Source organism: Miscanthus floridulus, chromosome 10 (genome assembly GCF_019320115.1).
Source record: "Miscanthus floridulus cultivar M001 chromosome 10, ASM1932011v1, whole genome shotgun sequence".
NCBI classification, from domain to species: Eukaryota; Viridiplantae; Streptophyta; class Magnoliopsida; order Poales; family Poaceae; genus Miscanthus; species Miscanthus floridulus.
In genome coordinates, this window is record NC_089589.1 from 140,990,768 (window position 1) to 141,006,407 (window position 15,640).

At 41.8% G+C, this 15,640-nt stretch overlaps 1 protein-coding gene across 1 annotated transcript; it reads left to right on the plus strand.

Annotated features, from left to right (window-relative positions):
* The first annotated feature begins 13,048 nt into the window (after positions 1–13,048).
* LOC136489844 (cysteine-rich receptor-like protein kinase 15) lies at positions 13,049–14,295 on the plus strand. Its single transcript, XM_066486373.1, has 4 exons — positions 13,049–13,082; positions 13,184–13,400; positions 13,908–14,055; positions 14,152–14,295. The coding sequence occupies exons 1-4, from the start codon at positions 13,049–13,051 to the stop codon at positions 14,293–14,295; spliced, it is 543 nt and encodes a 180-aa protein (XP_066342470.1).
* Positions 14,296–15,640: the final 1,345 nt, after the last annotated feature.

The window sequence follows — 15,640 nt, forward strand, 5'->3', positions numbered from 1 at the left end:
TTGAGCTAATCTGCCCTTCGCTGATAATCCAAGACGCTAGGTGCATCCTCTACAAAACACACGTTGAACGCGGCCTCCTCCGGCACCTCACCCACTACATAATCATGCAAACCTTCGATCAAGTCAACATCACGCCCTAGCCCATCAACCCCAGATTCAACAACCATTACTGGACCCAGAGCAGCGGTGCTGCCGTCACAAGGGGCAGATCGCCCTCCAACCCCATTTTGATGGTATATATACCCGATCCCCTTCACTCAATTCAACCGGCTCTGGCTTAGGTACCCTAAGAAAACCCTCGCCGTCAAGTCCAATATCTCTAGACCCCATCAAAAACCCAATGCGTCCTCCACACTAACATCTTCGACTTCGTCGGCCGCACCCTCGCATCCAAAAATCTCCCAAATCACACGCCGCTCTGAAAAATCGGAGGTCCGCCAAACATGTCGCGATTCAGCATTCTTAACATCATAAGTGCGAACTTTATTCCACCAAAACACACCAAAGCTCAACCAAGGCCGACGCGCCTTCACACGGGCCCACAAGGCCCCCGAAAAAAAACATCTTGATAATTCATAGGCACACGAACAATATCCAAAACATCGTGCGCATGCTCCAAAGATATCTGCGCAACAAGGGCAACCGTTAAAAAACTTCAATACTCTGTACAACTTTGGAAGCCACCTCGCCCATCAAAATAGCCAAAATATTACTTCCATCACACCAAAGCCTTCATACATGCTCGGATTCCTCCGTAGTCGCCTCCAGAGACACAACACCATCGACACTACCCTCGGCCCCAACACCCGCAGCAGAACCATCACCTAGAGGAGGGACCTCCGCTACTGTCGAAGTCTCATCAGGAACAGAAACCTCCATCGCAGCCGCCGAGGCACTCGGCGCGGACGCCGTCAAAGTCCCAGAAGATGCACCGTTACCATCAGCCATCAACTGCAACCAAAAACACAAAAACAATCAGTCCATGAGTAAAATGAGTCACACCGGTGTGCCCCAGGCGATAACAACAATAACCGCCCAGCGGAACCTTACCCTGGCTGTAGCGCCAACAGCCTCCTCCATAGCAAGGACCTAACCTCCAGTCATCCAAAACTTGCATACAAAACGCTTCGCCACATTGCAGCATGCTCGATCTTGACCCGCTTGTCGAACGTCATCCACTGAGGGGAACTTATGACTTGGGCGCCCCAAGCTGACGACATGGTCGCACCCAACAGCTTGATATCATCGCACCATGCCAAGCGCTCCACCAAAGGCGTCGAAATAACTAACGTTGTCAACAACTGGACCCATAAGCCCTACCGCCGCCCTCAGCCACTCAGCGAAGGCATTGGCGTCAGCCTCAGGCAGTGCCATACTCTCGGCTGCTCCAGCCTTCACCAGCACGGAATCCAGCACCTCCTTCGCCACCACCATGCACTTGCCAACATCGAAAGCCATCTGAGTTACACGCGTTGCGCTGGCAGAAGCCCGGCCCTCCGCTATTTTCCTCACCTTCTCCGCCATTGCCCGGGCCACCTCCGCTGTCTCAAGTCGTCCGTGGAGCTCAATATTTTGGCCTATGATATCCTCGGCCTCCTCGCGCTCCTTTCTCAAAGCTTCTTTCTCTTTCATCGTAGTCGCCTCCGCCGCCTCAATCTTTTTCTTCATCTCCTCATTCTCTTTCACGAGGACAATGACCGAACTCTTCTCCGTCTTTAATAGCTCTTTTAGCTTCCCAACTGTCATGGGTCCTTAACCGCGGCAATCATCATTGTTCGTCGGATGTTAGGAGTGTGGGTCTCCGGTGGCTCGGGTACTCAAGAACCCGGGTGGGGACACGGTGATGTACCAGGTTCAGGCCATCGAGGCCCTATGTCCAGCAGTGGGTTGTTCTTTGTATTCCGGAGCACCCAAATCTAGGGTTACAACGAAGTAGAAAGAGAGTTTGGCAGGGAATCGCTCGGTGCTATCCTACGGCTCATCGGCGGTGAGGTTACTTCCCTAGCGAGTAAGGGAAATGCTCCTCGCTCTTGTTGGGTTGCCGGGGAAGGAACTCTCTGCTGTTCCTCTCGGTTGCTTTGTTCTCGGCCGAGCTCTCGCTTGCTCCGCCTCCTAGCGCATGAGGGTGGAAGAAGGGTCCTCCCGGCTATGGGAGCTGACTTTCCCCTTATATTTCGAGGAAGGTCAGGTACAAGGCGGTTTGGAAGCTACAGTCTATAGTCTTCGTGCACCGGGGTCCAGGTGGGTGCTGCTGCGGCGTGGATGTGTAAGAAAAATGGACCATCGGCCCATGGAGTTTGGATTTTGGTGTTTGATGATCAACGTGACCAAGCTGGACTAACGTGTTTACAAGTGTTTGTTTTGTAGTCTAATAGGGTGCAAACTTGACTTGGACAAAGGCGACGTGGTGATCCGTTAATCAACACCTCAAGAAAGACCTTAGAAGCATCATGGAAGACCTAGAAGATCAAGCAAGTCCAAGCCACGAAAGATGGACCCAAGCCGAACGCAAGATGGCGAAGAAACAAAGAGCTAAAGGGGCATAGGACCCTGTCATGCAAGGCGTCGGACCAATCAGGTAGACTCCGACGGTGCAAACCCTAGCCAGACACAGTGTCGGTAGAAGCGTCGGACCAAAGGAGTGAGCGTCAGGCTATACAAGCTCACTGCTCATCAAGCGAAGAAGCTGCATGAGAGTCGGACCCTAAGAACAGTACAAGCATCGCACCAATCGATGGTACAGTCCGATGGCTTCTAGAGAGGTTTCTGAGAGCGTGCGAGGCATCGGACCAGTACAAAACTAAAGAGTGTTTATAACAACAAACGAGGTCAAACTAACTGGATTTTTTTTCACAAACATGTCTAGGCATGTTTTTCATTTAGAAAAGAGATACAAGAAAAGGTCCTAGTAAGCCTAGACTTACCACGACCAACCCGATCCTTACAAAACTAGTCTCACAAGGATCACCCACAAAGTTCATATCCCCTTGTCTTACAAGCCTTTATTGGATTGACTTCTCGTGTTGTGAAATATAAAGTATTTTTAGGTATTCAAAAATTCTCGCTCCCTTGTAGTCCAGGCTGCTGTTCTCGAACCGCTCTGGCTTGAATTCTTCAGGATCTTCTTAGTACTTGGCGTCCCTACAGATGGCCCAAACGTTGACGAACACACATGTGCCCTTGGGAATGTTGTATCCCATGACCTGGCATGTCTCACGGCATTTGCGTGGGATCAGGAGCGGCACCGGGCAGTGCAGCCTGAGAGCTTCCTTCAACACACACTTGAGGTAGCCAAGGTTTGCCCTGGCAAGATCGTCCTAGGTGATGGTTGTGGTCTTCCCCTTGAAGGCCTCCTAGACTTCGGCCTGGGCTCTGGCCATCGTAGCCGGGTACCGGATTAGCTCTGTCATGCACCAGGTCAGTGTGGTCGACGAGGAGTCACTGCCCGCACTAAATAAGTCCTAGCAGAACAAATGGAACACCAATTGAACATACATATATGCACCGGTGGCCAATCTTTGTGGAGAGTTTCATGTTTCATGGCATTGTTAATTTCCAATAAGACAAATAGAATGAAATGAAACTTGCACGAAACATCCACTTTCAGAGCAAAGTCAAAATAGAGCCAGTTGATTGGCTATGAGTCAAGTCATAAGAGCCAAGCTATACAATAGTTAGTCTTCTATTTGTCAACAAAATTTATTTATTATTATATGTTTTCATTCTCTTTCATTTTACTCCCCACATACATCTCTATTGGAACCCACTACTATCTATGCTTCCATGCCCAGCTTGTTGATTGCATGAGAGCCAAGCTCTCTTCTCTCTCTTTCCTTCTCTCTTCCACATCAGCAAAAATATTGATTAGCTTGGTTATAAGACAATTGTTGTACTTGCTCTCAATACAAAGTTTCATTCTATAGTTTTATAAGCATTTAATTTTATGACTCGTTGAGAGTTGATAATCATACTAGGAGAGTTTCATCTAGATGAAACCCATTTCTTCTCTCTTTTCTTAAATATACTGCCATGTCATCAAAATACCTATGTGGCAACCTATTTAATGCAAATGAAAGTCAAATGAAACTCTCATCGAGACTGGCCTAACTAAGATAATAAGACGGCGGAGGACAAGCAATTAAGGCACAGCGATGGGAAATTGGGAACGCGTCCAACTTACAATCATGAGTGCCATGACGATGTCATCTGTGAGCTCGATGGGCAGGCTGGCCTCTTTCTGCAGCCTGAGCAGGACAGAGATAAAGCTCTCATTTGAAGTCTTGTCAGCCCGGTCCATGGCTTCCTTCGTCTCGCAGATGATCTGGCCAATGATGTGCGCCATCTAGTCGCGGCATAGGTGTGTAGAGGATGATGGCGGTGGTGTCGGTGAATAAAGTGAAGAGTCAATCACAATAGCGGCCACCTTCTCGTTCTCACTATCATCATCGGATGAGCAACTTGATGAATCAATATCCATGAGCCAATCACCGACGATGTATGCCTTGCCATTCTTCTTCTTCTTGTGGAAATCCTTCTTCTTGTATGGCTTGTATTTCTTCTTCTCATCATTATCTTCATCACTTGAGTCATCTTTCTTGCCCTTGTACTTCTTCTTGTACTTGTCTTTTTTGGGCTTGGGGCATTGATGAGCTAGATGACCAAGTTCTCCACAATTATAGCAATCCATCTCGGAGATTGGCTTCCTTCTATTGCTAGTGAAGAACTTCTTCTTTTTGCCGTCAAACTTGACACCGTTCTTGTTGAGCTTCTTAAGCATCTTGGTAGTTCTTCACACCATGAGAGCAAGACTTGCATTATCAATTTCATCATCACTTGAGCTCTCATATTCAACTCTTGCTTTGCCCTTGTTCTCTTGGCTAGCCTTGAATGCTAAGTCTTTCTTCTTGGTGGAAGAAGGGTCATCTTGTGGTGTGATGTGCATATACATCTCATGTGTATTGATCTTTCCCAATATTTGAGTTGGTGCAGTGGTGGAAAGATCACCTTGATGAAGCACGGTCACAATATGCCCATATTTGTCAGTGGGGAGGACACTCAAGATTTTTCTTACAACATCGGAAGGTTGCATTTGTGTAAGTCCTAGTCCATTGACTTCCTCTACAAGAACATTCAAACGTTAGTACATCTCATTAGCACTTTCTTTAAGAAGCATCTCAAATGAATTAAGCTTTTTCACAACTAGATGATAGCATTCCTAAAGATGGTGTCCGACCATAGTGCATGGGCGTTCTTTAAGATGCTCACTCTTTAAGATGCTCACTCTTTGTTCCCTCATGGAGTGCACAAATGTCCGACCATAGTGTATGGGTGTTCTTGTGGTTCTACACATGGTTAAACACATCTTTGCAAATATCTCTAAAGATGGTGTTTCTAGCCTTTGCATTCTATTTCTCATAATTGACTTCATCGCCTTGAAGGTGTGTGGGATCCTTAGGTTTTGGGAAACCTTGAGAGGCGGCTCTAAGAATTCCAACATCTAGAGCTTCTAAGTAAGCCTCCATGTGGATTTCCCAATAAGGAAAATCATCTCCCTCAAAGATAGGAGGAGGTCCATCCCCGTGGGACATCTTTCTCTAGGCAGTTAAGCCTAGCACGAGGCTCTGATACCAATTAAAAGAATCAAGATGCCCAAGAGGAGGGTGAATTGGGCTAATTCTAAAATTCTTTGCAATAATTAAACCCTACACTTAGCCCACTTCACCCCTTGTGCCTAGAATGTGTTCCTATTGTTCTGCCGCACAAAAGTTTTGCACCCTAGGTTCCAATCCTACTCTAGTATGGTAATTCTAAGAATGTAAAGACAAGAAATGAATTGCTTAAATGTAAATGCTTAAAGTAAAGAGAGAATAAATGCAGTGATGTTTTGCCGAGGTATCGGATAGTCGCCACTCCCCACTAGTCCTCGTTGGAGCACCCGCGCAAGGGTGTAGCTCTCCCTTGATCCGCGCAAGGATCAAATGCTCTCTATGGGCTGATTCTTCGATACTCCATCACGGTGAATCGCCCACAACTGCTCACAACTTGAGTTGGGTCATCCACAAGCTCCGCCGGATGATCACCAAACTCCCAATCACCACCAAGCCGTATAGGTGATGGCGGTCACCAAGAGTGACAGGCAAAAATCTCACTTGACCACGACAAGCCTAATGAGAAGAGTGGATGCACACTTGCTACTCTCCTTACACTAATGAGGCCTTAATCTTGGATTCTCAAATCTCAACCACCTCACTAGGCTCTTGCTCTCCTTTGCACTCTCAAGGGTGTTTCTCAGCTGAACAAATGGGCAAGAGTACTCCCTTGGACGAGTGGAGTAAGTATTTATACCCTCTTATTCAAAACATAACGTTTAGGGGTTGAGTCATCACTCTCAGGGGTGACCGGACGCTCCGGTCAGGGTGACCGGATGCCCCGGTCAGTTATCCCCCGCCACTGTGTCAGAAAGAGTCGTTAAGTTCTGACCGGACTCTGACCTATGTTCGGTCAGCACTGACCGGACACGTCTGGTCATGAAAACTGCTCTCTGGAACCTTACTGATGTTGACCGGACGCTGGCACCCAGAGTTCGGTCACTTCGCTGTTCAGCGTCCGGTCAGTTAGCGGATCCTGACCAGCGTCCGGTCAGCACTGACCAGACGCGTTCGATTAGGAATATCCCTCTCTAGAACCTCTCTAGAGTTGATCGGATTCTAGCACCCAGCATTCGGTCACTTTTCACTCAACGTCTGGTCTCAACCAAACAGCTCCAGTTGAACAAATGAACTGACCGGACTCACTCTTCAGCGTTCGGTCACAATCAGACCAACGTCCGGTCATTCATTTGACCCTCCCTTCACTTCCAACTCGAAATCATATGTGAATGAAGTTTGCTCCAATTGATCTTAGGGCTACTCCGGAGCTACCTAGTGCTAGATTTGATAAGTGTGCACCACACCTAACTCACTAGACTCACCTAGGTCAAGCTACTAGTCCATACCCCCCTTAATAGTACGACCAAAGGAAAAACAAAGTCCTAAACTACTCTAAGTGTCTCTTCAACACCAAAGGACACTTAGAACTAGTCCATCCCTAACCTTGTCGTCCATCCTTTGGAAACTGAAATGATTTCTATCGTAGGGGCATGACAACCATGATTGCCCAATCAATTGCCAATACTATGACCTAACTTAAATTACCTCTATAGAACACACGTTAGTCATAGTAATCTCGTATTGTCATTAATCACTGAAACCCAACTAGGGGCCTAGATGCTTTCAGCCATAAAGGTAACCTCTAACAAGCTAGAAAAGGTCCTCATATTGGGCTACAGCCAGAGCCATGTAGCCCTCACAGCTGTACTGTAAGTCCTGGATGATCACTTACAGATAAATCCTTAGGGAGAGGAATCTGAAGCATTTAGAAAGTAGCTAAATACTTCATCCCCCTGTTTCAAGTTGCTAAAAAGTCATATTTTAATGTTCATTGCATATGCCATTAGTCAAGTTACAAGATCATGGTTTAGTTGAGCACTAGCAAAGCTACCCAATGCATATGCCATAGGAGACAAGGTATAAGTTCAATTCTAGGGAATTCCTATCAAGGTGACACATGCAACATAAATTAAATGTACTAAGGTGAATAGGAAATAAGGATAATCCCATGCTATACTTACCTTGATCAAAGTACTCCCAATGTTCCTGCTCATCAAAGTAGTACTCTTGGTCACCCACAAATTGCTCACCGTCTATACTCGATAATCATAGCAACATACAAGCATCCAGAAGCAATCATGCATAGCAAACAAAAGCTATAGATTAGAACAGTACACCAACAACAAAAAAATCAAGATGAAAAGTTTATAAAACGAATCTACATCTCGCTATGATCACACAGATGCGAAGATCATAAAATTCAGAGCTAAATCTAACCTCGAATTTTAAAAGTTGAAAACATACTTAACAATAGTATGAACATGTAGATTACTTAATTACGAACCTAACGCAACTTCAACGGATCAAATCGGAGTTAAAACAGAGATTTTATGGCTAAAACAAGATTAGTGGCAAAGCTATAAATAGATGAAAACGTATTTTGGATCTAAACCGAAGGAAACTACGCTTTCTAAAGAAGAAAACGTATTCTGGATTTGCACATTGGACTGCGAGTTCTATAAACAAAAACTCGAGGGGCTCTTTAGAAAATATACAAGGACGGTGGGCTGAGATCTAAATAATTGTAATGGCCTTTTTGCAAAACGCCAGCGAAGGGGTATATTCTAATCCTGGCCCTTGATCTTAGATTGGACGAATGGGAGAGGGCTGGCGTGGCCGGCTAGCCAGAACAGGACCAAGCGCGGCGGCGCCATGGTCGAAGGTGGGTGGCGCGCATGGAACACGGCCTATGGGCCACGGATTCATAAGCTGAAAACACCAGAAGAGAGAGGAGATGACGACGAGCTCGGCTAGGTAGCTTACCAAGACGCGGGGCGGATGGAAGGGCCGTGTGGCTTTGGCGGATTGAGCTCGACTGCGGTGGCTAGGGCTAGCGTGGCTCAACGTCTCAGCGAGGACAGTGGCTGGCGCTTTCTGGTCAGGTGAAGGTGGCGCAATGCAGGGGCGCTATTTATGGGCGGCCTCGGCGTGCGGGTCAAGCCAGGCGTGGCGTAGCAAAGGCGGAGTCGACAGCGGTGGCAGTGATGGTGTACGGCTCAGACACGAGCCGAAGGAAAAAGATGCGCCTGACGAGCGGGCCCAGGCTGCGCTGGGCCGGCCTACTTGCTGGGCCGCAAGGGAAGAAGCGAGGCGGGCCACGGCGAAGCGGGGAGAAGCGGGAGTGCGAGCGGGCCTGTGGGTGGGTGAGGCCGAGCAGTTGGCCCAATAGGCCGAAGAGAGAAGGGGAGAGATTTTCTTTTTTTCTTTTCTAACTTTCCAAACCAATTTCGAAATGCAAATTCAAATCAATTTGAAGTTTGATTTCAAACCACACAATACAAGAATAATATGCAGCAGCATGAATGCACATACATGTTTGTAGACCTATATTTGATTTTATTTTTAACAAAGTTATTATTTTTTTCTAAATTCAAATGCTCACAAAAGACATAATTAAATCATTTCTACTATTTCAAAATCATGCAAACTTTAGGGTGTTACAAATTCTTAAATCTCGCAAAATCTATTTTAAGTTCTAGCATTTGAAAATTCAGATTTTTTTAGTGTTCCAAACCATCTCAAATGGAGAAAAGATCAAAACCAAAGTTATAGGTTTGAAAAAGATATAAAACATTGCATCTTGAGAACTTTTTATTTGAAATAATCTAAGGTCCCAAAATTTAATTATGATGTCCTCACAATTTGAAATTCAAATTTTTCAAACAACCTCAAATGAAGAAACGACAAAAACCGAAGTTGTAGATCTCGTAGAGACATACAACTTTGCAGATGATGATTTTTTTCATTTCAAATGACTTGTCTAGTGAAAATTGTGTTTGAATTTCTCACAATTGGAATTCAAATTTTTTAAACAACCTCGCTTGGAGAAACGACCAAAACCAAATTTATAGTACTCAGTAATATCTACTACTTTGTAGCTGAAACCTCTTTTTGAAAGAACTAGTCCATCAACCCGTGCTCTCGCACGGGCTAGAATTTTAGGAGAAATAAGTATTGTGTACTATTTAATAATCCCTTCATTATAAATTATAAGACATTTTGGCTTTTCTAGATATATTTTTTTTACAATGTATCTAGACAGTACATCTACATGTATAGTAAAAGCTATGTATTTAGAAACTCAAAACATCATATAATTTGGAATGGGGGAATGCATCGATCTTACTAATAAAGAATTACTTATATTAAATTGTATGTTTTTTAGTTTGTTTATTTTCTAACATAGTAGACATAATAGATACTCTGTAGTCTATATCTAGTTATCATAAACTTATTACTATTTTTTAAAAGAACAAATTTATATGTTTTTTGTCCATATTCATATTATTTCTTTGCATGGCACCTCTATATATTTTAAATATGCAATTACTTTGAAACGTTACTATTTATCATGGTGGCTCTTGTTGCATCATGTATCTTATCAAATCATGAATCTAAATTTTGATTTTTCAAATTTATTCTTATTGACTACTATAGATTTTTTCTCTCCTCAAGTTAAGTTGAAACTCTTGTGCTTATTCTATATTTCATTAACTCTCCTTTTTGCACTTTTCAAAATAAAGATTAATATGGTTTTATAATTTGTTAGCATCATTAGTATATGAGTTATTGAGAAACTTTTTCTTACATGGTGAAATATAACATATGTATTTTATTGCTCATGCATGTTGGCACTATGCATAAATTTACTTAATTATATCATACTATATTAATATTGATAGAGGTGGGGTAATGTAGAAACATATACATGTTATATGCGTTATTATCTAAACAATTTTTTGTAAAAGGAGATGTTGATAATTTAGATGCAGATTTGAGGGTATCTATTTTTTTCTAATAATGAGATAAAAATGGAGTTATGTAAATTATCGATCATAATTAGAGGATGTCGGTACTTAAATGCAAATTTAGGTCTACTTTAGATTATATTTCTTAACGACACATGTGGGTAATATTAATTTGAATTAATAGTTAGTTTATATTGTTTTACAAAATAGCAGAAATGGAAAATTATTTAGAAAATAGAATTTATCCAATAGCTATTATTATTATCAATGGTGATTAGGTTATACCTAATTAATGGTAAGTCTTGTGAGGATTAACATACAAGCTCTAGCAGAGACCTCTAGTTAGAATTTCTACTATTTTTTTCTAGTGTGATATGTATTTAGTTGAAACCTAGTCTTAAATCTATAGTTTATCTTCTAAGCTTTAATCAAGTTGTTACAATTTTTCACACATTAATTAGATATTGTAGTATTCTTTATGTTTTATTCAAAAAATGTTTTTTATTAAAAAGAATCTCTATACTAGTAGTATTGTTTTCCACAAAAGTTGAAACTCGGCTTGCATCCCGACACTAAACATGTTGAATTTGTTATATCACAGGATTACATGTGTGCAGTATTATTTATATATCCTAGAGTACATAAAATTATATTAATAATATTGATATGAAATAATATTACAGTACAAATGTATAAACTTATTTAAAATAATAACTTATAAAATTTATTATCATAGAGTATTTATATAAACCGCTACTGCTACATGGTTTGTTAAATGAATAATTTTCAATGTTTCATAACTTGTTAGAATGAATATTTATCCTAATTATACATGCTTATTTGATATATGGTGGAACATAGCATTATAGTTATTTTATTTCATGATTATAGAAGTCGGTAATTAATTTAGATATATATCGTACTTTATGGTATTGATTTATTTTTTGTACTAACATATATTAGTATTTATGTCCAAATTTTTTAGATTCTTTGTTTATTTTTTATAATGGCTAAGGTACATACAAATATCAAGGTAATACCTTATATTACCTTTCACAATGACATATATGGATAGGTTAAATGCAAACTTAGCATATTACTTTCATTATCTTTCATAATGTTAAACCTGGATAATTTATAAAATCATTAGCAGGTACTTTCAATTATCTTTCATAATGGTAGATGTGGGTAATTTAGATACAAAGTAAGAAGATTATTTTCAATTATCTTTCATAATGACAAAGCTAGGTAATGTAGACGCAATGTTAGTGGGTTATTTAAAATTATGTTTCATAATGGCTAAGGTGGGTAATTTACATTAAAATTTAGGGGGTTATTTGAATTATTTTTCCTAATAGTAGATTATGTGGGTAATTTATATAAAAATATAGGGGGTTATTTTGAATTATCTTTTGTAATGGCAGAGGTGGGTAATTTATATGCAAATTTAGGGGGTTACTTTACGTATTTTTCATAATGGCAGCGGTGGATAATTTACATTAAAATTTAGGGGGTTATTTGAATTATTTTTCCTAATAGTAGATCATGTGGGTAATTTATATAAAAATATAGGGGGTTATTTTGAATTATCTTTTGTAATGGCAGAGGTGGGTAATTTATATGCAAATTTAGGGGGTTACTTTCCGTATTTTTCATAATGGCAGCGGTGGATAATTTTTTTAAGAAATTACAACAGATCCAATGGTTAATATCGGTGACGATGATTATATTCTACCAAATCAAAGGCCGAATGTTTCTTATTATTCTGAGGATTTTTAGGATTTATTTATTTTCCTAGCGTGTCCGGTGAAAATTAATATAATGCCTCCGTTAGGGCTTCTAATTAGTAATAGTAAGATAGGATTCAGCTATATTTTTGGCCTGAATTATTATTTCTGAAAAACAATTTTAGGGGCAGCTCCTATTTCTAGTTGTCCCTACGAATCATTTATTTCTAGCACCCTTCACATATAGGCTTAGAGGCCGCTCTAAAAAGCATCTACAGCCGCCTCTAAAAAGCATTTCAGTACTTAGTGGACTTCGAGTCCATTTGTGATGATTCATTGCTGATCTCTGTCCGAGCATAGGCAATAGAAATTACTATCACACATCATGGGATTGCAGAAACAAATATTTCCCTCTCCGACGAACCACAGGTACTGCCTGCTTGTCCTGTGCTGTGTTGATGTTTGTGTGAGCTGGCCGCAGTAACACTATTATCAACAAAGTGAAGCAACAAACACTCACGATTTATAAGAGAGAAAACAAAGCACGTTATGCATTTTTTTTCTCAGAAAGCATATCTTACCGTGGTTTGTGTTTGTCAAGTCTACCCATTGTTTAATAATTTGGTGTTTTTTCAGGGTACATTACAAGACGGACAAGTACTCGCCATTAAGGTATTTCAAAATTCTGATGGACTGTGGTCGGACACGGTGATGGCACGGGAACTTCGTATTATTTCTAAAGTTGAGCACAGAAATATAGTAAAAATGTCTGGGATATGTACAAGAAGTCCAAGGGACGGTAGAAGAGATGGGAGTTAAAATAATCCATGCCGACAGAAAACATTTTTGCTTGGTCCAGGAGTACATGCCAAATGGAGATTTGGAGAGAAATAACTGCGGTATCTGTCAAATAGTGTTCATATGTCTAAAATGCTCTTGTTTTTTCCCCTCCTGCTCTAGTTAATTAACAGTTGATTTCTCCATGGCATGTTTTTTGCAGGGTCGCGGGCTGATTGGTCTTCCCGCTTGCAGCTAATTGATGGGATAGCCCAGGGCGTATATTACCTACATAGGCAAGGCATTGTCCATATGGATCTGAAACCATCCAACATCCTCCTAGATTCTGACATGAATGCCAAGATTACAGATTTTGGAATATCTAGAACTTTTGCTGTTTCGACTACCCTCGAGATCACTACGGACCTAATGGGCACAATGTAAGACGCCCTATTCCATATATATTATTTGCATTAGAATGCGAGAGAACCACAATGGCTTTTAGGGTGTGTTTAGTTTGAGGAATAAAGTGGTCTATTTTTTCTCACTCCTCACTTTTGTTATTTGGTTTGTAGAATAGAATGAGTCATGACATCATTCCTCACTAGCTAATAATTAGTATATGCGTGAGGAATGTGTTGATTCAAACAAAATTCATGGAATGAACTCATGATGTCTCACCTCATCGAGCACAACCAGAATTTTAGACTTCTCCTAATAGGTTGGCTTCTCCTAGTGTTTTACATTTAAAATTTAGTATAATTTTTTCCTACTAAATGCCTCCTAGTGAGATTTTCATGTGGTACGACTAGTGGTAGTGTTTTACTACTGCTTAAAAACACTAGGAGAAGTTCACCATTTTCGTAGGAAGCATAGGGTGGCTCCACAAACCAAATTCACCGTACGATTCGGATGTTCTGAATTTTTTGTCTTTTTTACAATTTCAGGGGTTATATGGCACCGGAATATGTTCTCCATGGGGAAATCTCGTGGAAGGTTGACGTGTATGCTTTTGGCGTCATCCTCCTTGGAACCATTATTAGTGGTATGTGCAAAGGTGACTCACCTGCTAGTGGCGCTGCTTCAATTGAATGGGTCTGTATGGAGTAACGTGCATGCTTCATGAAAACAATGACAACATCAATTGCTTGCTATTCCCTGGTAAGCCAATAATTAATGGTTCTTCATCAGGCTAGGGAGGCACGGGATAAGAGCAATCAACAATTGAGGGAGTTGTTTGATCCGTCGTTGTTGAACGAGTCCTCCCTGCTCCTCGCCTCGTCCTCCCCGCAGGCAACGCTTTCGCCCTCAAGTGAGAATCTATCACAAGTTTAAGGACCTACAGTGTACTTTATTCTCTATTGAACAAGAAGCAGTAGCGGAGGATGTGCTGAACATGGGAAAAAAAGATGGAACAGATGGGTACGTACGCAGTAAAAAAATTGCGACGACTTGGCATGATCTCAAACCGACTGTGTAAAGGCGCATTCAGTGAACCACCGCCTCGGCGGCCGAGGTGGTTGCCGCGTCAAACCGTGAGGCACGAAAGCTCCGCGCTGCTCCTGCAATCAATTGTCCAGGGATGGAATCTAGGTGGGCCTCTGATAAGGTGCGAGCACCCCGAATATTCTGGCCCAATTACTGAAAAGCCCATGACACGTACGGGACAACGAGACAGCGTTAAATTGTACCTGATCTGCTCTCCTGTGCTACATAGCATGGAAACAAAAATCCGCCCGCCACGTATTTCTGTGTACTATACTAGTATTGAAGCTAGACAAGGTTTATGCCACAATTTATTTATTACACTAGATAATTGCCCGTGCATTGCACGGAATTAATTAAGAAGATAGAAGGACGTAGTCAACAAAATATTTCTGCTATATTTCAAATACATATATAGACACCTGCGAGTATTTACCTTTGTTAATTTGGTTTCTTCCGTCCATTAGTCGGGATTGTGACTATAAAAATAGAAGGAGAGAGTCATCAAAACTGATAATAATAAAATAAAAAACTATAAATTTTGGATCTGGATTTTTTAAATTTTTTGTTGGTGTTCGAACAACGTTTAATGTTCTACACCTAAAAATATAAATAGAGATGAGAATTACCTGAGAGATGACTTCCTGCACTGATTGACGATGTGTGGGCGGTGGTTTGTGGGCGTCGTTGGCACTCGGGGAGGTAAGATGCCGAGCTGTGCACTGTGATCGACGTTGTTGTTTCCTTTTGGCCTAAGGCGACTGTGAGTGTCGTTGGCACTCGGAGAGGTAAGGTGCTGAGCTGTGCACTGTGATCGACGTTGTTATTTCCTTTTGGCCTTTCTGGCGTGAAGCGACTCTTTTTTTATAGGCAAAGCGGTTTTTTTATTTTGGAGACCGATCCGGATTCGTATTCGTGGCCTCAGTTGGGTCTCGGCTCCAGATAGGACTCTGCATCGGCGTTTTGTATGTGGGCATGCAACGGCCTCAGCTAGGTCTTGGACTCTTGGTTTGCACCGTGGCCTGCCTCCGGAGCGAACACTACCCCAGCCAACTTTTTCCGTGACGGCCAGAACCGTCAGGAAAAATAGTGTAAACCGTCGGGGATTGTTTTCCGTGACGGCAACCGTCAGGAATTGGCCGTCAGGGATTGACTGTCAGGGAAGGTGAAGTTTCCCTGACGGAAACCCGTCAGG